This window comes from Nycticebus coucang, chromosome 12 (genome assembly GCF_027406575.1).
Source record: "Nycticebus coucang isolate mNycCou1 chromosome 12, mNycCou1.pri, whole genome shotgun sequence".
NCBI classification, from domain to species: domain Eukaryota; kingdom Metazoa; phylum Chordata; class Mammalia; order Primates; family Lorisidae; genus Nycticebus; species Nycticebus coucang.
In genome coordinates this window covers 26,605,799-26,631,593 of record NC_069791.1, presented here as the reverse complement: position 1 = coordinate 26,631,593, position 25,795 = coordinate 26,605,799, and the positions used below count along the sequence as shown (strand labels likewise).

Below are 25,795 nucleotides of genomic sequence, written 5' to 3'. Positions count from 1 at the left end.
GCTGTGAGCTGTGTGAGGCCACGGCACTCTACCGAGGGCCATAAAGTGAGACTCTGTCTCTACAAAAAAAAAAAAAATATCTGATATGCAGATATTTATTTATATTTTCATTGTTACAAAGGGGTCGCGACCCACAGGTTGAGAACCACTATTCTAGGATGTCAGTAAATAGCAGAGCCAGTACCAGCTCACTTGTTCTGTGTCTAGATTCATGTCATCAAAGAATGTAAATAGAACCCAACTTTGCATGTCCATAAAACAAGGGCTCTAACCTCATGTGTATATGTAGATCAAGAAAATACGGAGGTGTCACAGGGTAAGACACATGACCTCTAGTTTAGCCTGTATGTGATTCAAATTATTGTCTTATCCTAAGATAGAAGGTAGGAGATCTCTAAATGGTTTGTGTAGTGAACTGGTCTACGAGAAGCCCTAATAAGAATGATAGAGGGTTAACAGCAAACAAAATGTGTTAAATCTTACTAAAAACAAAAACAAAAACAAAACTACTAAGTGTCTATTGTCTTAGGCATTGTACTATGTAGTATTGCAGAAAAATAACTATTCTCAAATTTTAAAAAAGGTAATTCATGGTTAGGAACTAGTGTTGGCCCCACATTACAGCTAAGTGAACTGAGGCTTTGAGAAAGCGGGTAACTCACTCAGGGCCATGACACAGCCGAGGCTTCCTCACTTAACCACTGTGCCAAGTCATGCTGCTTCTCTGCTGCTAGTCTAACGAAAGCAATGAGACCCAGCTGCACACAAGCCACAAAAATAAAAGCTATGCTATTCAGTGGTGGACAAATGACTATTCTAAGTAAAATCAGGGCAAAAAGACCTCTGTAAACCAGGATGATAGTCAGGAGAATATTTTCTCAATGTAATTTCTTCTTTGAGAGCCAGGTAAGACTCAGATCAGATCATGGAGAAAAGATAATGGGCATTCCCGTCTTCGAGAACAGACCACTTACAGGCAAGAGAGTAAGGAGAAAAGAATGGGGTTCAAGTACAGGGCAAGATGGAGACAAAGAGCCAAGACTACAGAGGGCTCTCCTAGCCAAGAGAAAATGTCGTCTTAGGGCAAAAGCAACCAGAAATCTTTCAGCAATTCAGAGACACCAATAGAATGGTGCATTTAGAAAATGACTCACGTGCCTGTTTACAGAATGGACAAAGGAGGGAGGAAAACACTGAAAGCCGGATCATGCAGAAGGCTGGAGGAGTTGATAAGAAATAAAGTGGTAAGGCCCAAACTGAGGTTGTAGCAAATGGGAGGGAACAGTGCACAGAAAAAGGACAGGGTGTGCTAAAAACTGTTCTTGTACATGAGACAGAATCAAAAAAGTACTCGGTGTCTGGTCCTTGGTGGCTGCTAGAATGGCCATACTGTCTCAAAACAGCACATTATTTTAAATTTGCTTTCAAGTATGCAAAAACAAGTCAAGGTAAAACTTCAGCAGATTTAAGATACATATCCTTAATTATGGCATACCCCTATCAATGTCAAAACAGATTTTACAAATAGGTTTATGGGATTTTAGTAAACCTACATTTCTCCGCATCTCACTGACAGCTACATAGAGCTGAATACTAAAGATGTGGAATGTATCATCACTTTCCTGAGTCAGCAGCAATAAACACACTTGACTCTAGACAAGTAGCAAACTCTTTCCTGAGGGTTCTGTGTTAATGGGCAGCTGGAAATACTACACATTAAATGGATGTGGCCAATGGAACAGCAAAACTCAATAAAAGCTGTCTACGCTTTTACTCAAGAGAACAAAAAAGAAATGTGGGGCATTATTAGGGTAGAGACATACTAACAAATATAAGAAATCACGTAGACATCATCATTGTTGAACAAAAAGGAAATTAAAACACTTAAGTCAGCAAAATGTGCCCTAAATGTTATGATATGAATCTATGCACATTCTCTGCAGTTATTGCATATTTTTCTTCTATGTCTGGAATTTATGTATTTGTTTTAGGTCTCTGTGTGTTCGTGTAAAAATACACTACTCATGATGGAAAAATCAGTATACAATATTTATCCCCTACTCATTATGCTGGAAAAGTTCTACCAAACCCACTTTTTAGGCATCTTAATGGGTGATGTTTCCTACTGATTTTATACGATACTAATAATATATTGTCTTTAATGGATATTTTTAGCCATTTGATTAAATAAAGACAGAAATAAACACTAGCTTACACTGGTGTTGTGTTTTAGTTGATGAGTCACTATAATTAGGTCATGATAGTATTTCCAGTAATAAATCCCAGCACCTTTCTACAACTGTAACCCATGCATATACCAAATCCAGCTTAGAATGTCTGGCAGTTGAAAAATGCTTCAATTTATTCAATTTTTTAGCTATTGGACTCTCTTCAAATTGGCCAAATGTTTATGGAGTGAGCAAATTATTATTTCACAATGTAAATAATAGACCGAATTTAGCTTTTGAATCTGTTTACATGTACATAAATCACACTGTTACTAAACAGGATGCATTCAACACTTTCAAAGTACCCTAATATTACCCTCAGTACAATACGCTGGTATTGAGGCTGGAAGGCCTAACAGTAAGAGACAGAAGAGACAAGAATGAACAGAAAATACAAGGATATAAAGAATCCCTGTAATAATACGTGTTTCACATAGCATAAGCTGTTTAAAAAAAATCACCAGATAATGAGAGGGTATACCTAATCTAGGTTTATTAGTAACTTATGGTTCAAAATGCAAGGACATTTTCCTATACCATCAGGTTCTAGCTGATTAATAGATAAACACATTTATATTTCTCCTCTCTTTCATAGTTCAGGGAAATATCTACTTCAACTATATACATCATATTCTAATTCCTTAAAAATTATTACTATATTATTTCTTGTGTACCAAATATTTCCTGATCGACTCCCTCCATTTACATTTTATTTTATATTGTAGTTTGCTACTTGTTTATAATCATGAAAATGACATTAGTAGTATGAACTTTAATCATTTTAAATATATGAAAGTGAAATTTACTTTGCAGCAAAATAACCTATTTGGTTTGTTTGCTATCTTGCTTGCCAGGTACAATTATGAGTGGTTTTCATACAGCCTTTAAAAACCATTATACGTATATATATATATTTTTTTTTTTTGGAAAGTATAACATATTCCTTAAAGATGAAAATTATCAGGTATTATACTGTTTGTGTTTATTGCAAGACTAAACCATTAGAAATGAATCTATGTTTCAGTTTCCTAATCTGTAAAATGGACATAGTATATCTGCATTACAGATTAGTGATGGACCAAGTTCAGACATGCAGAGAATACATGCAAGCCACTTAGAATCGAGGCTTCGGGCATGATGAACATCTAATAAACTATGACTCCCTCATCTTCCCTACTCCCTTAGTTAAGAGAATATTACCATATTCAAAACTTATGACTTGCTATTGGATTCTAATACTGGAGATAATATAACTACCTAAAAATATACATATATCTTCTTTTCCAAATCCACTTAACAGTCACGGCCAATATTTGTTTATTTTTTAAAATTCTCACTCTAAATGCTATTATAAAATTCAAATGTGTCTTATTTATCAACTCATTTTACATGCTATTATATCTATAAATATATATATATACACACACACATATCTCTATATATGACATTTTGAAGACAATGGTATAATGATGCAGAGGCATGAACATGGTGGTCATTTTTAATAACAGAACATGGTATTCTTTTCTCCAATGGTGGCTTCTACTTTCTCAATGGTTGTTTGAATATTTATATGCTATTTTGGGGATGAGGCAAATTCAACATGGAAGAATTTGATTCAATATTTTAATGAAACAATTTTTTACATTTTAAGATTACAATAATACCACTTTTATTTCAAAGAAAGGATGTCTTTTCAATAGCTAGATCCATCTACAAACCCCAAAGGCTAATCCTACCTCCAAGACATTAATAAAAGTTCTAACCTTAAATTACAAATACAATTTCAAAAATTATACCCTAGATTGGCTTCTACATCTGTTCTCAGAGCATACCTCATACTTTAGGTTCTTCTAATCCCAAAGCAATGATTCAATGTGAAGTTTAATACCCTTTGAATTGTCAAGACTGCAGAATCATGAGACACAGCCCAGGCAACAAGATGCAAAGACCTTAAATCCTAGCTCTGAAGTTTACCAGCCATGTGACCATACGCAATTTACTCAACTTCTCTCAGGGTCAGATTACTCATCACCAAAGTGAGATGCGACCGTGATTTGTCAACAGGCTTCATGAGAAGATGCAAGGGCAGCACTTGGTACAGTATTAAGTGTATAGAAGGCTCAAAAATATGTTGTTATTATTGTTATCCAAAGTTTATAGCAGTTCTCAAACTTTCTGGTCTCAGAAATCTTTATACTTTTAAAAATTATTAAGAAAGAAAAGCTTTAGTGAGAGCAAGGTGGCGGCCGAGTAACAGCTTCCTTGCAACCGGGCACCGTGAGTCTGGGGAGATAAGACTCCAGGCATCTCTGGCCGGTGGGATCTACCTATAAGCATCCCTTTGAGGACACAGGGAGTCAGCGAAAAACTTCTGGACCCCAGGAGGAGGACAAAAACAGAGGAAAACTGGCAAGTGGTTGCGTGTGTTCAATTGATCTAATCCCACCGGCAGCTGTAAGTACAGCAGCAGTGAGACTGCAAACTGAAAAGGCCTTACTTGTGAGCTGTTTTGGTGTTTTGGGACTTGGCACTCAGTTGAACAGCCTTAGGGAGAGCTTGGGCAGGAATGCGGAGGACTTTGAGCATTGTCTAGGGCCCCAGACTGAGCCACTGAGCCACTGAGCCACTGAGCCGGACAGAGCTAATAGTGTACGGCTGTGGGCCGCGGGGAGCCATTGTGAGAGAACTGCCCTGGCAAACTCCGCCCTCAGGGTCACAAAGGATCGGTGGGAGCTAGTAATCTAGTGACTGAGCAGCCTAAAGGTGGGGACTGAGCTGCCTTACAGCATTAACTCTCAGGGGCAGAGTGAGACTGGTTTTGGCATACCAGGTAAGTGGATAGACACTTCAGCAGAGATCCCAGCAACAAGCACTTTCCTGGGAAAGCTTCTGCTTAGCCAAGTTTAGAAGTTTAAAGTGCCTTTTAAGAGGGCTGAAGAGAGATTTAGGGTCTCCACCCTGTGGGGTTTGAGAAATCAGCAGAGGCCTCCAGTCATATCAGCATTGTGATTAACATTTCATACACCAGAAGATCACCTGTTGCCTAGACAATATTCAACAAGATATATATACTGCTTTGTTTTTGGTTTTTTAGTTTGTTTGTTTTTTGGTTTGTTGTTGTTGTGGTGGTGGTAGTGGTTTTGTTTTTTAATTTCAACCTTTTCCCTATAGATTTTTCTTTTCTTTTTTTTTCTTTCTATTCTTTCTTCAGTTTTCTAGCCTAAATACAATTTGCCATTGCTGCCTTTTTCAATAATTGGCACTTCATTTTTGCTAGCCGTTCTACCCCTATGGTTTGGTTTTTCACCCAATTTTGTCCTATAAAGTTTTCTCTTTGCTTCTTTTGGTTTGATTTATAGCAGTTTTGTCTTTCCTCTCTATTTGGTGGAGGTGGGGTACTGTGTCCGATCAGGCTACCAAAGAGCTGCTGACCTCAAGGGAACCACCCAACCTGGCACCCCCAGAGGTTAGGTTTTTTTTTAAGGTTGTGTCCAAGTACCCTACTGTACACCTATATTGATCTGTCTCCCTCTTTCTGTGCCTCTCTTCTTTTTCTCAATATTCCCTTTTACCCATCCCCTCTCCTTTCTCTATTTTCTTTTCTTTCTTTCTTTCGTTCTTTTTTTCTTTCTATTATCCCTTCTTGCTCTTCAACCTTCTCATCCTGTACCAAAAGGACTCATTGAAATCCTAGTCCACAGGCACAGCAACTTAAAGAGCAAGAGAAAGGGAAAGGAAAATTAGGGCAAGGAAACAGATAAAAGAAATCACTCGAGGTGAAGAATTAGCAGAAAACTCCTGGTAACATGAGGAACAAGTACAGAGCAACCCCTCCAAGGGACCATGAGGTAGCTACTGCAGAGGATTCAACCTATAAAGAAATGTTAAGAATGACAGAAAGGAAATTTAGAATACACATGATGAAAACAATGAATAATGCAAGAGGGACTTTACCTAACAATTGCAATCAGTATAACCTGGCTTATTGTACCCTCAATGAATCCCCAACAATAAAAAAAAAGAAAGAAAACAATGAAGGAAATGATGGAAACAATGAAGGAAACTACTAATAAAGTGGAAAATAACCAAAAAGAAACCCAAAAACAGAATCAAATAAGAGTTGAATGATATGAAGAATGTAGAAAGAATATAGCAGAGCTGAAGGAACTGAAGCAGTCAATTAGGGAACTGAAAGGTGCAATAGAAAGTATTAGCAACAGGTTAGACCAGGCAGAAGAAAGAATTTTGGAGGTAGAGGACAAAGTTCTTGAGATAACTCAGAGAGTTAAAGAGGCAGAAAAGAAGAGAGAGAAAGCAGAACGTTCACTGACAGAATTATGGGACTTTATGAAGCATTCCAACATACAAGTTATAGGTATCCCAGAAGGTGGAAGAAGAATGCCCCAGAGGAATGGAAGCCATGCTAGAGAATATTATAAATGAAAATTTCCCAAATATCACCAAAGATTCTGACACACTGCTTTCAGAGGGATATCGGACCCCAGGTCGCCTCAATTCTAACTGAGCTTCTCCAAGACACATTGTGATGAACCTGCCCAAAGTCAAGACAAAAGAAAAGATTCTGCAAGCTGCCAGGAGTAAGCACCAGTTGACCTACAGGGGCAAATCCATCAGAGTGACAGCAGACTTCTCTAATGAAACTTTCCAAGCAAGAAGACAATAGTCATCTACCTTTAATCTACTTAAACAGAACAATTTCCAGACCAGAATTCTATACCCTGCTAAGCTAAGCTTTAAAATTGATGGAGAAATCAAATCATTTACTGATATATACATACTGAGGAAATTCTCCACAACAAGACCAGCTCTACAGGAGATACTTCAACCTGTTCTACACACTGACCATCACAGTGGATCAGCAGCAAAGTAAGAACTCAGAAATTAAAGGACAGAACCTAACTTCCACAATGATGCAAAAGATAAAATTAAGCAATGAACTCTCACAAAATAAGATGAACAGAATACTACCACAATTATCAATTATCTCAATAAATGTTAATGGCTTCAATTCCCCACTGAAGAGACATAGATTGGCTGACTGGATTAAAAAACACAAGCCATCCATTTGCTGTCTGCAGGAAACACATCTGGCTTCAAAAGACAAATTAAAACTCTGAGTCAAGGGTTGGAAGACAATTTTTCAGGCAAATGGAATTCAGAAGAAAAGAAGAGTTGCAATCTTATTTTCAGATAGACATGGATTTAAAGCAACTAAAAAAGACAAAGATGGTCACTTTATATTGGTCAAGGGAAAATACAACAAGAAGATATTTCAATTCTAAATATTTATGCACCCAATTTAAATGCTCCCAGATTCTTGAAACAGACCTTACTCAGTCTGACCAATATGATATCTGATAATACCATCATAACAGGGGACTTTAACACTCCCTCTTACAGAGCTGGACAGATCCTCTAAACAGAAATTAAACAAAGTTATAAGAGATTCAAATGAACCCTAGAACAACTGTGCTTGATAGGTGCATATAGAACACTCCATCCCAAAGATAAAGAATATACATTCTTCTAATCACTCCATGGAACATTCCCCTAAATTGATCATATCCTAGGACACAAAACAAACCTCAACAGAATCAAAAGAATCGAAATTTTACCTTGTATCTTCTCAGACCACAAGGCACTAAAGGTGGAATTCAACTCTAACAAAAACGTTCGACCACACACAAAGGCATGGAAATTAAACAACCTTCTGTTGAATGACAGATGGGTGCAAGAAGAAATAAAACAAGAAATCATTAACTTCCTTGAGTATAACAACAATGAGGACACAAGCTACCAAAACCTGTGGGATACTGCAAAAGCAGTTTTGAGAGGAAAATTTATCGCTTTAGATGCCTACATTCGAAAAACAGAAAGAGAGCACATCAATAAACTCACAAGCTATCTTATGGAATTGGAAAAAGAAGAGCAATCTAAGCCTAAACCCAGCAGAAGAAAAGAAATATCCAAAATTAAATCAGAGATCAATGAAATTGAAAACAAAAGAATCATTCAGAAAATTAATGAAACAAGGAGTTGGGTTTTTGAAGAAATAAATAAAATAGTTAAACTTCTGGCCAGACTAACGAGAAATAGAAAAGTAAATTCTCTAGTGACCTCAATCAGAAATGATAAAGGGGAAATAACTGATCCCATAGAGAACAAGAGATCATCTCTGAATACTACCAGAAACCCTATGCCCAGAAATTTGACAATGTGAAGAAAATAGATCAATATTTGGAATCACACCCTCTCCCTAGACTTAGACAGGAAGAAATAGAGCTCCTGAACAGACAAATTTTAAGCAGTGAGATTAAAGAAACAATAAAAAGGCCTCCAACCAAAAAATCCACTGGTCCAGATGGCTTCACACCAGAATTCTATCAAACCTTCAAGGAAGAGCTTATTCCTGTACTGCAGAAATTATTCCAAAAAATTGAGGAGGAAGGAATCTTCCTCAACATGTTCTAAAAAGCAAACATCACCCTGATACTAAAACCAGGAAAAGACCCAATAAAAAGGAGAATTTCAGACCAATTTCACTAATGAATATAGATGCAAAAATTCTCAACAAAATCCTAGCCAATAGATTACAGCTTATCATCAAAAAAGTCATACATCATGATCAAGTAGGTTTCATCCCAGGGATGCAAGGCTGGTTTAACATATGAGAGTCCATAAACGTTATCCACCATATTAACAGAGGCAAAAATAACAACCATATGATCCTCTCAATAGATGCAGAAAAAGCATTCAATATAATTCAGCATCCTTTTCTAATTAGAATACTGAAGAGTATAGGCATAGGTGGCACATTTCTGAAACTGATTGAAGCTATCTATGACAAACCCACAGCTAATATATTACTGAATGGAGTAAAACTGAAATCTTTCCCTCTCATAACTGGAACCAGACAAGGTTGTCCTCTGTCACCTTTACTATTCAACATAGTGCTGGAAGTTCTAGGCAATACAATTAGGCAAGACAAGGAATTAAAGGGCATCCAAATGGGAGCAGAGGATGTCAAATTCTCCCTCTTTGCTGACGACACAATCTTCTACTTAGAGAATCCCAAAAACTCAACCACAAGTCTCCTGGAAGTTATCAAAAAAGTACAGCAATGTCTCAGGATATAAAATCAATGTCCTCAAGTCAGTAGCCTTTGTATATGCCAACAACAGTCAAGATGAGAAGTTAATTAAGGATACAACTCCCTTCACCATAGTTTCAAAGAAAATGAAATACCTAGGAGTATACCTAACAAAGGAGGTGAAGGACTTCTATAAAGAAAATTATGAAATCTTCAGAAAGGAAATAGCAGAGGATATTAACAAATTGAAGAAAATACCATGCTCATGGATGGGAAGAATCAACATTGTTAAAATGTCTATATTTCCCAAAGCAATCTACCTATTCAATGCCATTCCTATTAAAAAACCAACATCATACTTTCAAGATTTGGAAAAAATGATTCTGCATTTTGTATGGAACCAGAAAAAAAACCTGTATAGCTAACGCAGTTCTTAGTAATAAAAATAAAGACCAGATTTTAGACTGTACTACAAAGCCATAGTGGTCAAGACAGCATGGTACTGGCACAAAAATAGAGGCATAGACACTTGGAATCGAATAGAAAACCAGGAAATGAAACTAACATCTTACAACCACCTAATCTTTGATAAACCAAACAAAAACACACTTTGGGGGAAAGACTCCCTATTCAATAAATGGTGTTGGGAGAACTGGATATCCACATGTAAAAGACTGAAACTGGACCCACACCTTTCTCCACTCACAAACATTGATTCAAGATGGATAAAGGACTTAAATTTAAGGCATGAAACATTAAAAATCCTCAAAGAAGGCATAGGAAAAACACTGAAAGATATTGGTCTGGGGAAAGACTTCATGAAGAAGACTGCCATGGCAATTGCAACAACAACAAAAATAAACAAATGGGACTTCATTAAACTGAAAAGCTTCTGTACAGCTAAGGAGACAACAACCAAAGCAAAGAGACAACCTACGCAATGGGAAAGGATATCTGCATATTTTCAATCAGACAAAAGCTTGATTACTAGGATCTATAGAGAACTCAAATTAATCCACATGTAAAAAGCCAACAGTCCCATATATCGATGGGCAAGAGACATGAATAGAACCTTCTCTAAAGAAGACAGATGAATGGTTAACAAACATATGAATAAATGTTCATCATCCCTATATATTAGAGAAATGCAAATCAAAACCACCCTGAGATACCATCTAACCCCAGCGAGAATGGCCCACATCACAAAATCTCAAAACTATAGATGCTGGTGTGGATGTGGAGAGAAGGGAACACTTTTATACTGCTGGTGGGACTGCAAGCTAGTACAACCTTTCTGGAAGGAAGTATGGAGAAACCTCAAAGCATTCAACCTAGACCTCCCATTTGATCCTGCAATCCCATTACTGGGTATCTACCCAGAAGAAAAAAAATCCTTTTATCATAAGGACACTTGGACTACACTGTTTATTGCAGCTCAATTTACAATCGCCAAAATGTGGAAACAGCCTAAATGCCCACCAACCCAGGAATGGATTAACAAGCTGTGGTATATGTATACCATGGAATACTATTCAGCTATTAAAAAAAAATGGAGACTTTACATCCTTTGTATTAACTTGGATGGAAGTGGAACATATTATTCTTAGTAAAGCATCACAAGAATGGAGAAGCATGAATCCTATGTACTCAATTTTGATATGAGTAAAATTAATGACAATTAAAGTTACGGTGGGGGTGGGGGAAGGGGAGAGCAGAGAGAGAAAGAAGGAGGGAGGGGTGCGCAAAGGAAGAGCAGAGAGAGGGAAGGAGGGAGGGGGATGGGGTCTTGGTGTGTGCTACACCTTTTGCAGGCAAGACAGGATTGCAAGAAGGAATTTACCCAACAAATGCATTATTGTACCCTCAATGAATCCCCAACAATTAAAAAAAGAAATTATACCCTAACCCTGAATTTATTTCTTTTCCAATACCACAATTATTGATTTTCAAGATACTTTTGGTTTGATAGAAGTTCAAATGAAGGCAATTAAATAAGCCACAAAAAGAAAATTGAGCTTATAAGAACTGATTGATCAAAATTAATCACTTTTTAAAAATTGTACTCACAAATATTTAATACTCACAAATATGTATGATGCACATCTTTAAAAATTAAAGCTGTACTATTCGAAAAGGTAACAAATCTATGGAAAACATTTACCTTTTCACGTCACCTCATGTTCTACAGAGCACTAGTTCTCATCAATAAAGAAGTCGAATGTAATATGTTAACAAGAAATAAGCAAATATTCTCATGAACAGTAAAAACGGTGAGATAGTTGACATGTCAAGCCTAGAAAACTTACTAAATATTATTACATGAAGTCTATTAAAGCATTATTAAATATAATATATGATATAATGTTACCACATGATAACATTATTAAATACTAAGTCGTGAGTAAGGGCCAGTTTTACATGCAAATAATCTTCACCTAATAAAACTTAATGAGTGTTGAAGTCAGTATCATCAAAACCATCTCCAGTGTTATTATACTTCTCTCTGTCTGAAAGTCTAAAAGAGATTCAAACCTATTGAAAATGCAATTGGAAATAAATCTACATATAGAGCATCAGTCATAAATATGTTAGCTGGAACTTGTGTATGTGGATAAGGCCACCTCTCATCTAATAGGGACCAGAAAGCTTTTATTGGAAAGGCATCAAAGGATAACACAGAGAGAGCTCTTTGACACGGGGTGCTTAGAAAGGGCTCTCAGTGGTGACAATTGAGGATCTCAGTGGTAGATACTTGAGCAGTGTCAGAGAGAGAGCCATGTGCACATTTGGAGCAAAAGCAAACTGCATAGAAAAAAAAAAGATGAAGTCCCTGAGACAAGAATGCACTTGGGGATTCAAGGAACAAGAAGAAGTCTGATGGATGAGAGCACAGCGAGCGTGAAGAGAGTGGGAGGAGAGACACAGCCAAGTTTACGTCAAAGACCGATTTCTGACCCAATTCTGAAGAAAAACCACTAAGGGTTTGGACTGGGAAGTGACATGCCCTAAGTAGCTTCTAAAATGATATTTCTGGGGGTGGTGCTGTGGCTCAGTGGGTAAGGGGCTGGCCCCATATATCAAGGGTGGCGAGTTTGAACACTGCCCCAGTCAAACTGCAACAAAAAATATCTGGGCATTGTGGTGGGCACCTGTAGTCCCAGCTACTTGGGAGGCTGAGGCAAGAGAATTGCCTAAGCCCAGCAGTTGGAGGTTGCTGCAAGCTGTGACGCCAGAGCACTCTACTGAGGGCAATAAAGTGAGACTCTTGTCTCTTAAAAAAAAAAAAAAATCATATTTCTGGCTAACCTTCTCCACTCAGGATGCTATCCTATTCTCTTCTGCATTCGTACTTTCTTTAGATAATTGAGTTCCAACTACCAGCTGATGGTTCCCAAATCTAGATCTCTATATCTCCATGTGGACGTTTACTGGGGCCTCAAACTTAACGTGAACTTGGCCTTACTATGAGTCTCTTAATCCTCAGCCCCTGCCTCAATCTCCTCCCTGATGTCCTTCATTGCATAAACCACATCCCATTTGCCCAGTCATTCTCACCAATAACCTAAGAGCCATTTAAACTCTCCTTTTATAGCTGACATTCAATTTATCAACCATCATACTGCCATTCCAAAATATTTATATTCCAAACATAATCATTTCTTACCACTTCAATAGCTTTAACCAGCAAAGGTTGCTTATATGGTCAAATTATAACTGCCCTGTGTCTAGTCAAATTCATCTCCCTAGTTCACTCTTGCTTCCCAACCCCATTCTCCACTTCAGCTACCACGGTCACATTAAAATGCATAAATCAGATCACATCACTCTCCAGTGACATTTATCAAAAAAATTCCAAACTCTTTTTAATCATGGCTTATAAATCTCTATATAACATGAAGCCTATGATCCTTTCTAAACTAGTTCGGTCTACTCTCCTCGTTGTTCATAATATTCTGTATATGGTGACCATTTCTCTGCCACACCAACATTTCCAATTTTTTTTCCTGACTGAAGGACTTTGTTCTTCTCTTCCCTTTGCCTAGCATGCTATGCCCCTATGTTTTCGATAGCTCCCTCCTGCTCATCCGTAAGTAAATACTCAGGGTGAGAAATACACTGCTTCCAGCCAAAAGTGCTTCTCCAGTCACTTTTTCTCAGAATTAATATATTATTCACATAAATGACATAAAGGAAGTAAATTATCTTAATCCTTTATTACATTTATGCTCACTGAACTAATCTGCCCACCTCACCTCTCCAACTTCAAAATGTAAGCTGTTTTAGGACAAAGACCTGGTTCATCTTATTCCCTGCTGTATTTCCCAGCACTACAACAGGTTTCCAGCATGTTTTTATTGCTTGCTTGACTATATGAATTCAGTTCAGTTATATATACATTAAATTAGCTTCATATTCTAATATTTATAAAAGAATCTCAACCCACTTATAAATCTGTTTCTATGAGAAAAAGGCATTTCATGGTCTGAACAATATATATTCAAATGAAATTTTAAAACACAACTGATTTATACGTGACGTTTATATGCATGATATTTAGAAAATATATCTTAAAACATAGGTACCTTCAATGAAGGCTAGGGTCACATAGCCAAAATAATCCTGTAAGCCATTAACCTGTCTGAAACAGTAATTTTGGTGATGCCCTCTGAGATCAACCAAGTGGGTAAATGTATTTTGGATGGTTTTGTGGGTATGAAAATTTAGTATACAGAGTACAGTTTCAATGTCCTCTCTTCCAGCACATCAAAGCAGAATCCTATACAAACCAATTATAAGCCTGCCGTTAAACTTTTCATTAATGATTTGGCTTATGCAATTAAATTATGCAAATGAAAGCATGCTATGTAGTTCTGCTAATGACCTTAAGATGAGCAGGTTCACCAGCACCTTAGAGATCAAACCTGGAATTCAAAATGCCATGTTTAGTTCACAAGACCTAACACTTACAGGGAAAAATATTTTAATGAATATACTTCCTTAAGAATCATAAAAGAAAGAAATCCTCTAAAAGAAGATGTCCCTGGATTCCGTAAGTCTTCTCCTGAAGCACAATAATTTTCCACTAAAAACTTCTGACTCCAATAGAATTGATTAAAGTAATTCTGACCCTTTAGGTCTCACTCACCTTGTACTCGTTCGTATTGTGAGAAATCTAAGAAACAATTCTACATTATATCTCCATTTTTGCATTTTTGCCTACTTGTCTCAAAAAATAGGAATTTGACCTCACATCCTTAAGTGCTGGACACCAAATATAATCACCCTGAAAGGGAACTCTTTTAAAACTACCAGAAATGAGAATTTTCTTTTAAGATTTTGTTACTACTAACTCATGGAATCTCTCTTGCTATTGAATCCCTCTCATAAAAGATACTAATTGCCTTCACTCCATATGCAAGCCTGAGTATTTAGCAGTCCTTCCTAAAAGGTTCCAGTTTATGTTTCACTTCGCAAAATTGGCAGGTAGACAACCACACTCTTAAAGAATCAAATCCTCAGGGAATAGAACTATCTTGTTTATTGGCTCTACCCAACCTTCCAAATGCCTTAGGAATTACTTTTGGGTTGAATGAGTGATGTGTTCTTTTTACCTAAAATCTTTACTTGGATGCTTCCAAATAAAAAAGAGCTTTAGTCACTGTCAATGGCTAACAGAAATTCAAGGCAGTCATCTCTAACAATTCTTGCAAGAATTTCAAAAGCACAGTTCCTCTCCCTTTTTACATGCTTCACCCACTTACAAGTTTGGACACTTATTAACTATTACTAATTTGTATTGACTAAATATAACTTTTAAAATATAACACATACAGAAACACAGAGGATTAAAATGTAAGATAACAGCAACCTTGGGAACCGCATCAGAAGAAAGGCAATGAGAATTTAAACTAAGGCAGTAACTGTAAGAAAGGAGAGAAGGCAACAGGAAGAGAAGCCATTCTTATTACAGTTGAAGGGTAGAATGAACAGGGATTGGTCCATTCTTATTACAGTTGAAGGGTAGAATGAACAGGGATTGGTCCATTCTTATTACAGTTGAAGGGTAGAATGAACAGGGATTGGTCCATTCTTATTACAGTTGAAGGGTAGAATGAACAGGGATTGGTCCATTCTTATTACAGTTGCCGGGTAGAATGAACAGGGATTGGTGACTCACTCAGCGTGGCATGTGAGAAAGCGGTTAACTGTGCATACAAGTTTTCTAATTAAGTCAACAGGGGTGATGAACTATTCTCTAGGTAGGTAATAGAGGCAGAGTTGCATGCTTGGGGTGGAAAATATCATAAATTTTACATATATTTGAGTTTTAGCCTTCTGAAGAGTATCTAGCAGGAAATATTAAACAAGCAAATGAAAACTTGGATTTGCTAAGAGACATAGAGGCACGGACACTTGAGAATCACCAGAGTAAAGCATGGGAATGGTGGAGCTCTCCCAAGGAGAATGTAGGCAGCGAGCTGAGATTAGAACTTTAAAACAAAATGAATAGAAAACAACACTCTTATTTAGGGGTAGGAGGAAAAAGTGAACTACCTGTGTCCAAGTAGTATAAGCAGAAGCAAAAACCAGAAAATAGTAACTCTAAGAGAGAATGAAAAGGGAAGAAGTTATGCTAGAAACCCAGGCTGTTCTTGAAAGAAGTTTGATGAGAAGGAGATAATAAAATAGGCACCATGAGGATAACGCAGTGTCCAGATAAAATTTTTGAGGCCACAAAATTTTCTCACATGGTGGCAGGGGTGAGGGGTACTTTTCTACAAAACAGAAATATTTGAAAAAATATATATTCATGGCTTCTAGAAGACATAACTCATAATAATGCTGAGTCACTGCTGATTATTGAAGGAAGACACAGCTAGTCACTTTTGAGGGATCTTCCTACCCCATACATGACTCTCAGTCCTCAACTCAAGGCAACTCCAATGGTGGAACCCACACGTTACTACTTTCACACTTACCCTCATAATATCCCACCCCGTGGAAATTTCCTTAACTGCCCAGTTATTATGCCCTTTGAAGAACAGTTTGACCTAAAAACACACAGAGACTGTGTTCAGGCAAAGAGGGTACTTGGGAGTCTTTGTCCAGTGTGTATCAGGGGGATCATTTTCTCATGTGCACAATGAACAGGGAAACTCGGTCCTTGAGAACAGCAGAAGCTCGGAGAAAAGACATGGTGGAAAGAATAGCTGGCCTCAGAGAGGGAAAGAGACAGAGAAGGTAGCTGTCTCAGTCCCAAATGACCAACCTGTTTGTGGCTCCAGGTCCCATAAAGCCAAGCTATACTTCACGTATATGAGGTCCTCCTAACCCCTTTCATTTATGTGTAAAATAAGTGAATACATTTCTTTCCTTGCAATTAAACAATTTTCACTAGAAAATGCAGTTTCTTTTTTGTTTCTTCCAAGGACATTTGGAAAACTTCCAATACAAAGCCATGCAAACCAATTGTAAATATCCAAACACAATGCTGTAAACCTTCTCACGATGAGGAAGACAGCAAGGCAACTGCAATGAACTTGACTTATGGAGAAAAATGAGCTTATTACAGCATTTTTTTCTAATTTGGAGAGAGGTCAATTACTTAGATGATCTACTGTTCTTTAAATACTCTCCACACAATGCTACATGATGCTTCATAACACAAATAAATATCACACGACACACCTCCTCTAATGAGGGGAAATAGTCAACTGTAATTTGTACCTTCATACCCAGGATTCCAGTTTCCCAAAATCTGTCTCCTAACTTGTGATCCCCCTTACATCCGTTCTCTTCCCTGAATTATTACATTTCCCCTCTCCACACTACATTGGAAGTTATAGCCCCATGGATTCTAGTTTGACAGCCTACAACAATAGAAAAGTTTTTAAAAACCTCACTCTCTGGCGTGTCTGGGTACTATTAACCCAGCTGGCTCCTCCACCCTGGCGCGGTTGCCAATTCTACTTCTGTGTTCTCAGACTTCACTTGGAACTTGAGCCAACCCCTTTCAGCTGTTTTCACTCTCAGTCAGCCCTTTCTTCCTGGTGTGGCCTAATTCCAGCCTCACAGGTCAACAAACAGGTTTAAATCTAGCTATGCCTTGCCAGAGTCTCTCACTCTGCTCTCTCCCTTTCCACACCACCCCTTTCTCCATCTCTGGTGCCCACCTGCTCCTGCACCTGGGACCTTCCCCAGGCAACAGTTGTTGCCTGGCAAGCAAAGTTCTTGAGAAAAGAAGAATGAGAAGAAGAACCCAAAAAAGAAAGCAAGAAATTGTGAGTGACTTGAAGATACAGACTATATCTATCTTGCCCACATCCCACGTTCTATCCTCAGAAAGCAGCATGGTGCCTGGCATATGGAGGTACTCAGGAAATACTGGTGAACAAATGAAAGGAAATCAGAATCAGAAATCACTCTGCCTACACCAAGGACTTCCTATCCTCCCAGAAGTAAAATCTTCCAAAAAGAAACAGGCTTATTATTTCATCTTGCTTAGCCCGATCCACCTTCAAACATTATAGGGAACTCTCCTCATTTCTTAAAAAACAAAAAAGAGAGAGATGATTAATCCATTTCACTTACGAAGATAACTTTCTTTTAGTAGGTTCTTCCAAAACATTTTTTCTAAGATTCTTCAAAAATGTAATTTACTTGCTGTGACAATCACATTATATGAAAAGTTATAGGAATGTAACTTTAGTATTAACAAATCAACATAAATAGTAATCTTAAATCATAATGTACATCATACAGTGTATATAAACACAGAAATACAAACTTACATGTTTAGACAAGTTGGGGCTCTTTGAATCAACATCATACCTAAAAGATTGAAATATAAAACTCAAATTATTTCCACAAAGCACAGCTAAGAGAAAAAACAGCAGTGTTTTCCAAAACATATGAATAATATAAAAGTGAATCAAAAATAATACCAACAGGGAGAAAAACTTGGCAAATGTAAAAGCTTCTCCTAAGTGGTGGCTTAGATGTCAATGGTAGAATTCACAACCCTTAGGTCCTTGGATTCCTACAAATCTAAGAAAGTCTAATATTTTCCCAATCATCCATCTGTAGTTCTGTATAAGTTTAAAATTTCTTCTTTTCTGTGCATCAGTACTATCCCAGTATTATCCTAGTACTGTTTGATTGACTTCAAAATTCCCTAAAATCTTGAAGTCCCTCTTCTCTGGACACCATTTAAAAGAGCAACATGAGGGAACCTTGTGGTAATGGAAATATTCTGTATTTTGACAGGACCAATGTCAATACTCTATTTGTGATACTGCACGATGTTGCCATTGGGGAAAACTAGGTAAAGGATGCACAGGTCTCACTGTACAATTTCCATACTATAGCTTCATGTGAATAAAAATACATTTAACTCAAGAAACAATATTTCATCTAAAAAAATAAATAAATAAGCAAATCCTAGTGACAGATTGTCCTTTTTATATATTTTACTTCTTAATATCTTAAGTGCTATTGAAAACTTTGAAAATTGGCTGAAATAAATGACACACTATTTTTCCCTAATCACAGGACTTAGGGAAACTGTATATTTTAAGAAAATAGCAATGTATATGTTCTATTTTTGACCAGCTGGTAATGGAAATAAACTCTCATTTCTTGGAGAGATTCTGGATAACAACCTTCATTATCAGTTTATCCCTTGTTTCAAAGTGTTTTTAGAAATAGAGAGATAGCTGACAGTCAAAATAACCTCCATTTGCCAAATTCTCGAATAGGGAAATATTTGTACTAGCTCTACTCTTTCTCCCAAATCAGATTCATTTCACATTCCTCATGCATAGCTTCCTAGCAAAAATTAACTGCCTTTTTTTTTTTTTTTACAGGTTAATTAAAATCTTCTCTCTCACACAAGAATGTTATCACAAAGAAAGAAAGCATCTCAATCCATAAAAGTTCGTGAGCATACTGATGCTGGGCAGAAGTGCACCTCAGTCCCTAGCAAAGAACGTTTACTACAACCTGGCTTCAAAACTGCATGATGCAAATACCTGCCTCCAAAGAATTAAAAATCACTCTCCTTCACATCAGGGCATTTGGAGCACTTTCAACAGCTATAGCTTAGAATTTTAAAGTAGCAAATTGACAAGATCCACAGTCAACCTATGGATGCTAGTATAAAAAATATAATACAGGTATTTCTTATATGATATGGTTTGGGTGTCTGGCAGCTTCAAATCTCAAGTTGAAATTTGATGCTGAGTGTTGAATGTGGGGCCTGGAGGGAGGTATTTGGGTCATGATGGTGGTTCCCTTATGAATGGCTTGGAGCCCTCCACACAATAATGAGTGAGAGCTTTATTAGTTTATGTGAGAGCTATTAAACTTGCTTTATTAGTTTATGTGAGAGCTAGATATTTAAAGGGGCCTGGAACCATCTCCTCCCTCTCTTTGGTCCTTCTCCCCACGTGACAGGCCAATTTCCCCTTCACCTTTCATCTTGACTGGAAACTCCCTAAAGACCTCACCAGAATTAGACCTTGGCACCAGGCTTCTTGCCCAGTCTGCAGAATCATGAGCCAAATAAAGCTCTTTTCTTTATATACATGACCCAGCCTCAGGCAGTTCTTTATAGCAGTACAACCTGAAACATTATCTAAGAAATTTTTTCTTATTCAAGATGATTTTTTTAAAGATAAGATTGAAATTAGACACCATAACATTATCATAGGTGAAACAGAGCTGTTCTGATTTCCATTCAAGAATCAACCCTAGCGTCCTTCCTGGTAGTCTAATTGGTTAGGATTCAATGCTCTTAAGAGTCAACCCTGGAAATTATCTTCAATAGAGGGTTGAGTCTGGATTAGGGGGGAAGACATGGTAAATTCAATTCAGTTAAAAATGAAAAAAAAAAAAGGCGAAAAAGTTAGGTCTATGCCACAAAAAGCTTAAGCATCTTTAAGTATAATCCTCATTTACTGTATTTAACCAAGCTTTTTAAGTATTATTATGTGGGAAATGAATAATTTGCATCATACCTCTGTAGACTTCAAATAATATGTTAGAAATTAGCCTTTTCATTTAATGGAATTTTTCCTTCCAACTTTTGTGAAAATATCAAGGCTACTCTGGTCCTCACTCTCACAGGTCAGAACATAAACATCATATCCTAAGTGGTTTCAACATATCTGTGTCCCTGTGTCTGTTGATGAGAGTCACATTCTCCTTAAAGAAGAGACAATATATAGCAAAGCGGGCTCAATCGTTTCTCCCACGTGGGTCATCCCATTGTTCTATATTTATTAAGGGCTAATTTCATAAACAACTTCATCCTGTTCTTACCTGTTCTTAAAACCTTATTACTGGACCAATGAATTGGCAGGAACTGACGTGGACACACTTTAACAGATTATGTTTTCTATCAGAGAGTAACAGATGCTGACTGGAAGTTTTCTTGTATTTCCAGAATCACAATTAAGGCCCAAAGCATAAAATGAAAGATGCTAAATTTCCTCCTCATTCTCAGAGCCACTGATCTGTCACTCTTATCCAGGTGAGAAGCTTTCCCCACATAGCTCAGAAAACCAGCCCACGCCTGGTGATAAGCACAGTTTTCATAAGGTGAGGACTATTCTCCCTCCCTGTTGGGGGTGGGGCAGGTGCCTTCCATGCCCTGAAGCCAAGCAAAGTGTAGCTCCAAAATCTGATAGGCCTGAAAGAAGGGGAGCACGGCATCTGGTTCACCAGTCGGCCTCAGAGCCTGGGTGCAGCTCTGCCTCAGGGCTGCCAGTGGGAGAGAATCACACATGGAAGCTTCAGGAAGAGCTCTCTGAGAACTGGGGAACATAGAGCCATCATTTTTAGACCCTCTTAGGGACAAGACAAGCAGGATGCTTAAATGTGTCCTTTAGACCAGGTGCAGAGGCTCACACCTGTAATCCTAGCACTCTGGGAGGCCGAGGCAGGTGGATCGCCTGAGCTCAGGAGGTCTAGACCAGCCTGAGCAACAGTAAGACTCTAACTGTACTACAAATAGAAAAACTAGCTAGGCAGGGTGGTGGGCACCTGTAGCCCCAACAGTGGCTGAGGCAGGAGGATCACTTGAGCCCAAACGTTTGAGGTTGCTGAGAATTATGAGGCCTCAGTAACTCTACCCAGGATGACAGAGTGAGACTGCCTCAAAGAATAAGTAAATAAGTAAATAAATAAATAAATAAACTGTGTGTCCTGATGCTGGTGCCCTCACAAAGTCTGCATTTACCAGAAGGTAAGAGACCCACACCTATGCACCCCCAACACCCTCTGCCTGCCTGCTCCTCCACCTCCCTGCCCTCCTGGAAGGAGCTGGGCTATAGCTCTAGCCGAGGTGAGAGGATGTGAAGAGATCTGTATTAACTTTGAGATCCAAGTGTTAAAACAAAGAGTACCTAACAATCAATCATATGAGATGGTTCTGAGAAACAAAGTGACTGAAAAGGCATGAAATCAGACCCTGACGTTGTTAAAGGAGCCCAAAGCTTATTGTGTCTATTTTTTTAGTTACAAAAGCAATGGACGTTAAATTGAAAACAATTCTGGAAAGTATTTCCATCTAGCTGTTTGCTAGTTTACACTAGCGCATCTTCCATCACTGTTGCGGGACTACGTTACTGTAGTCAGAATTCACTGAACAAAATGGAGCATTTTGGTCATACCCAACTAAAATAAGAGTTGGGCAGGGGGGTCAAGGCAACACGTTCAGGGGGCACAGATGCCTATTCCAGGACCTGTTTCACAAGCCCAATACAAATCACAGGGACCTGCTCTCCAACTCCGCGAGACACTGCCAGCACGGATGCGTTCCTTCACAACAATCTACATAACTTTTCTCTTTTCACCACAAAAGCCCAGGCTTTCCCTTTGCTCTTCAGACATACCAGAAGCTACTCCATTCTGTGTATGTGCATCTGGAATTGCAATTCTAATTCTTGTACAGTACTCCCAAATAAACCCTTTATTTGAAGGATAATCTCTATATTTTTACTTAAAGTTGACATTGACAATTGTAGAGTATTTGCAGTAGTTCTCTGGGTGATCCGAGTTGGTACTGCAGGTGATTTTTAGTGCCTATATTATCTTTGTCTTTATTTTCCAAATTTTCTACAATGAACACATATTGCTTTTACTAGGAATAGCACATTCCTAAGACAAATTTTAAAGACCAACCACAGGAATAACACACACATACACCCCCCCACACACATAACTAGGGAACTATTACACTATTTCTATACTCCCTTAGCTAGATATGCTAGAAAAATCATAATAAAAAAGGTTTTTTATCAAAGGTTAATGTGAGTATTTTAATAAATGGGGAATCAAAGTAATTATTTAAATGACAGAAAAGTTAACATGAACTACAAGGATGTACCTGCTGTTCTTAATTATCTTCTTGATAATCGTTTGCAAGTAACACTTTAGATCCCTAATCATTTGAATTTTTCAGAGTTTATATACAACTGAGCTATTATTAAAATCAAGTTTCTCAGATTAACGAAATTTGAGAAAAAGATATCCAAAAGATAAAATGAGACTTATTCAATTCAATTTTGCAATATGTTTTTACATTTCAAACAGGACACTTATTTCTATAAAAATTGCTATAATTTTTAGGAAGTTAAAGAAGTTAAAATAGGTCAGTTTACCTACAGGAATTTCTGTAACTTTCTGTTTTCTTGTTAACACTGAGATAAATGTTTCTGGGACAGCTAACTTACAAGTATCAAATAATGAATGATGAGTAGGATTTGGATCTAAAGATCACACAGGGAATGTAGGGAAATAACAAACTTTATAGGGTATCCAATTAGAAGTCAAAAAATAATAATAGAGCCAAATCTCTGGACTAAATGTTTTATTTGGGAATCACAGAAGTGCAATTCAGAGCATACCCCCAGAGCAGGGTGGTCTTTGCTATGTCTGAAGAACAAGAAGAAAGTTGGAAATTCTGTTAGAACTTGTATTGTTTTGAAAGAAGGCTCACCGGCACTAGAGAAGCTTTTGAGAGCTGGGGAAAAGCTCTGACTAGTGACTGATGGCGTGTAAAACTAGTTTCAGAGTCATGGCAAGTTGTGACGGGTCTCAGGGTTACAGCAGGTGGTTTCAGCAGCTGGCCTTGTAGATAATTCAATTCCTGGAGCAGGTGTGATGTGCCCCATGTGCAAATTTCTCCCCAGCCCTTGACTCTGATGTAGTTGAGTATGACAAGAATGACCCAAATTTGTACAATCAACTTTCACACCAAGTTGATTTCATAGATTTAGAACTAGACAGTGGTTAATCTTGTGCCTATCCTATTATTGTAACATTTGACAGAGTAATTTGTCCTCTAAAAATACTCAAAAATTATAGATGCACATATTAAAAAACATTTCCATACAAAGATTACTCACTGCGGGATTACATGTAATAGGAAAAATGGAAAGAGCCAAAATGTCTGTCAGTAAATGTTTGGTTTAAAAAATTGCAGTTGTTTCCAACAATGGAAACTATGTAACCTTTAAAATGAATGTGCTATATGTATACTCAGTGACCTGGAAAGAGATCTGCAAAATAAAAAGTACAGGAAAACACACTTACTGCAATTCCCATAAGCATGTGTGTATGTATATATATATAAAAAGGCCTCACCGCATATATACTGAATCAATGTTCCTGGGACAGCTAACTGACAAGTATCAGATCATGAATGAATGAATATCAGACACTTTTTTAAATGTCTATAACATAAAAAGTTTATAATCATACTTACTAGTTTTAAAGGAATGAAAACAATGCAGACGAATGAGAAAGAGAGAGAAAAAAGGTAAGCAGAGAGAACAAATAGTCACGAAACAGTGGCGTGTTTAAGGATAAAGTTCAGTGTGAAACTAAAGGGAAAAGATTAAGGACTTCCACGCTGATTTGAGAGAAAGAAAATTCTTTATTTATTTATTTATTGAGACAGTCTTCCTCTGTTGCCAGAGCTAGAATCCTGTGCCTAGTTCACAGCAACTTCAGACTCCTGGGCTCAGGAAACCTTTCTGCCTCAGTCTCCTGAGTACCTGAGACTAAAGGCACCCACCACCACCCCTAACTATTTTTTTCTATGTTTCATAGAGACGGGGTCTCACTCTTCTAACTCAGGCTGGTTGAGAACTCCTGAGCTCAGGCAATCTACCTGCCTCGGCCTCGCAGGGTGCTGGGATTACAGGCATGAGCCACTACGCTTGGCCAAGAAAGAAAATTCTTAAAAACAATTGCGATAAAGGCCTGGAACAATAGGAGAATTAAACTGCATTCTGCATGATTTATGCCTGTTTTTGAATGACAACACTATACTCTGATAAGCACAGTCAAGAGGTCATCACACGCCATTTCAGTTCTTCCGAGAAGCATCATTTTTTTTTAATTTGGAAAAGGTTTTCTAAGAAATAAAAACCAATGTGCCAGCCTGAGCAAGAGTGAAACCCCATCTCTACCAAGAAAAAAAAAAAAAAAGAAAAATTAAAATTAGCCAGGCACAGTGGCACATGCCTTGAGTCCCAGCTACTCAGGAGGCTGAGGCAGGAGGATGACTTGAGTTCAGGAGTTTGAGGTTGCAAATAAAAAACAAAACTATCAAATATGAACATAAATTTTGTTTGATAAATATACTTAGTAATTGTGAAGGAAATGGTCTGGCATAATACCTTTTTAAAACAGAAGCATTTCAAGTTATTTTACTGCATATATTTTGAAAGAAAGTAAGAAACGCTACCAACAGTAAAGTGTGGTCCCTTTTCTTCTTTTACATTCTGAAACAAATCATGACTTTTTCAAATACAATACTGATGGCTTTTGTTATCAAAAAAGTATTTGTAAATTGTGAATGCATGGAACACAATTAATTGTTTTCAGCTATTTAAAGTAAGACATGTTTTAAATGCTTGCGATGCTTAAAAACTCCCTGAATTATTTTGAAATTTAGCATCTTTTCTGTCCTCTCCACCCCCGCCCCCAACACACAGATTTTCTTTTAACCCTACCCAGATACTTCAGCACTCCCCAGAGTTCACTCTATGGAACAAAAACTCTGTAATTGAGAATATCCCATAAACAAACTGACCCCAGGCTCTCTGTGGATAGGCACTTAACATGCTTGATTCAGTATCAAAGTAACAAGAACAAAAAAATATTAGAAATGCTGACTCTACCTTTCTGGCCCTTATAAGTACAAGGCCGTCAAGGGACAAAAGGAAGTCAAAGTTAAGCAGAAAGCTGCTGAGAGGAATGTAAAAGATGTGAGAGATATCAGTCATGGGAGTGGATGAGATCACTCTGGATTATGACAGAAGCTGTAACAAACCCACTGACATAGCACATTTGGAAACAAAGTTCATATATTCTACCCTGCATGGTTAAACTGCTTACTTTCTTACTCTCATTTATTTAAACTTATAAAATGCAAATCAGCATT

At 37.6% G+C, this 25,795-nt stretch overlaps 1 protein-coding gene across 5 annotated transcripts in view; it reads right to left on the bottom strand.

Moving 5' to 3' along the window:
* CPNE8 (copine 8) overlaps window positions 1-25,795 on the bottom strand; it is a 308,616-nt gene that overhangs the window by 222,039 nt on the left and 60,782 nt on the right. For all 5 annotated transcript variants that reach the window (XR_008373258.1, XM_053555697.1, XM_053555699.1 and 2 more), the window contains exon 5: window positions 18,132-18,171. Coding sequence is in view for 4 of the 5 variants with exons in the window: in XM_053555697.1 (XP_053411672.1) it covers window positions 18,132-18,171 (40 nt within the window). In the remaining variant the exon portion in view is untranslated. The remainder of the gene's footprint in view (window positions 1-18,131; window positions 18,172-25,795) is intronic.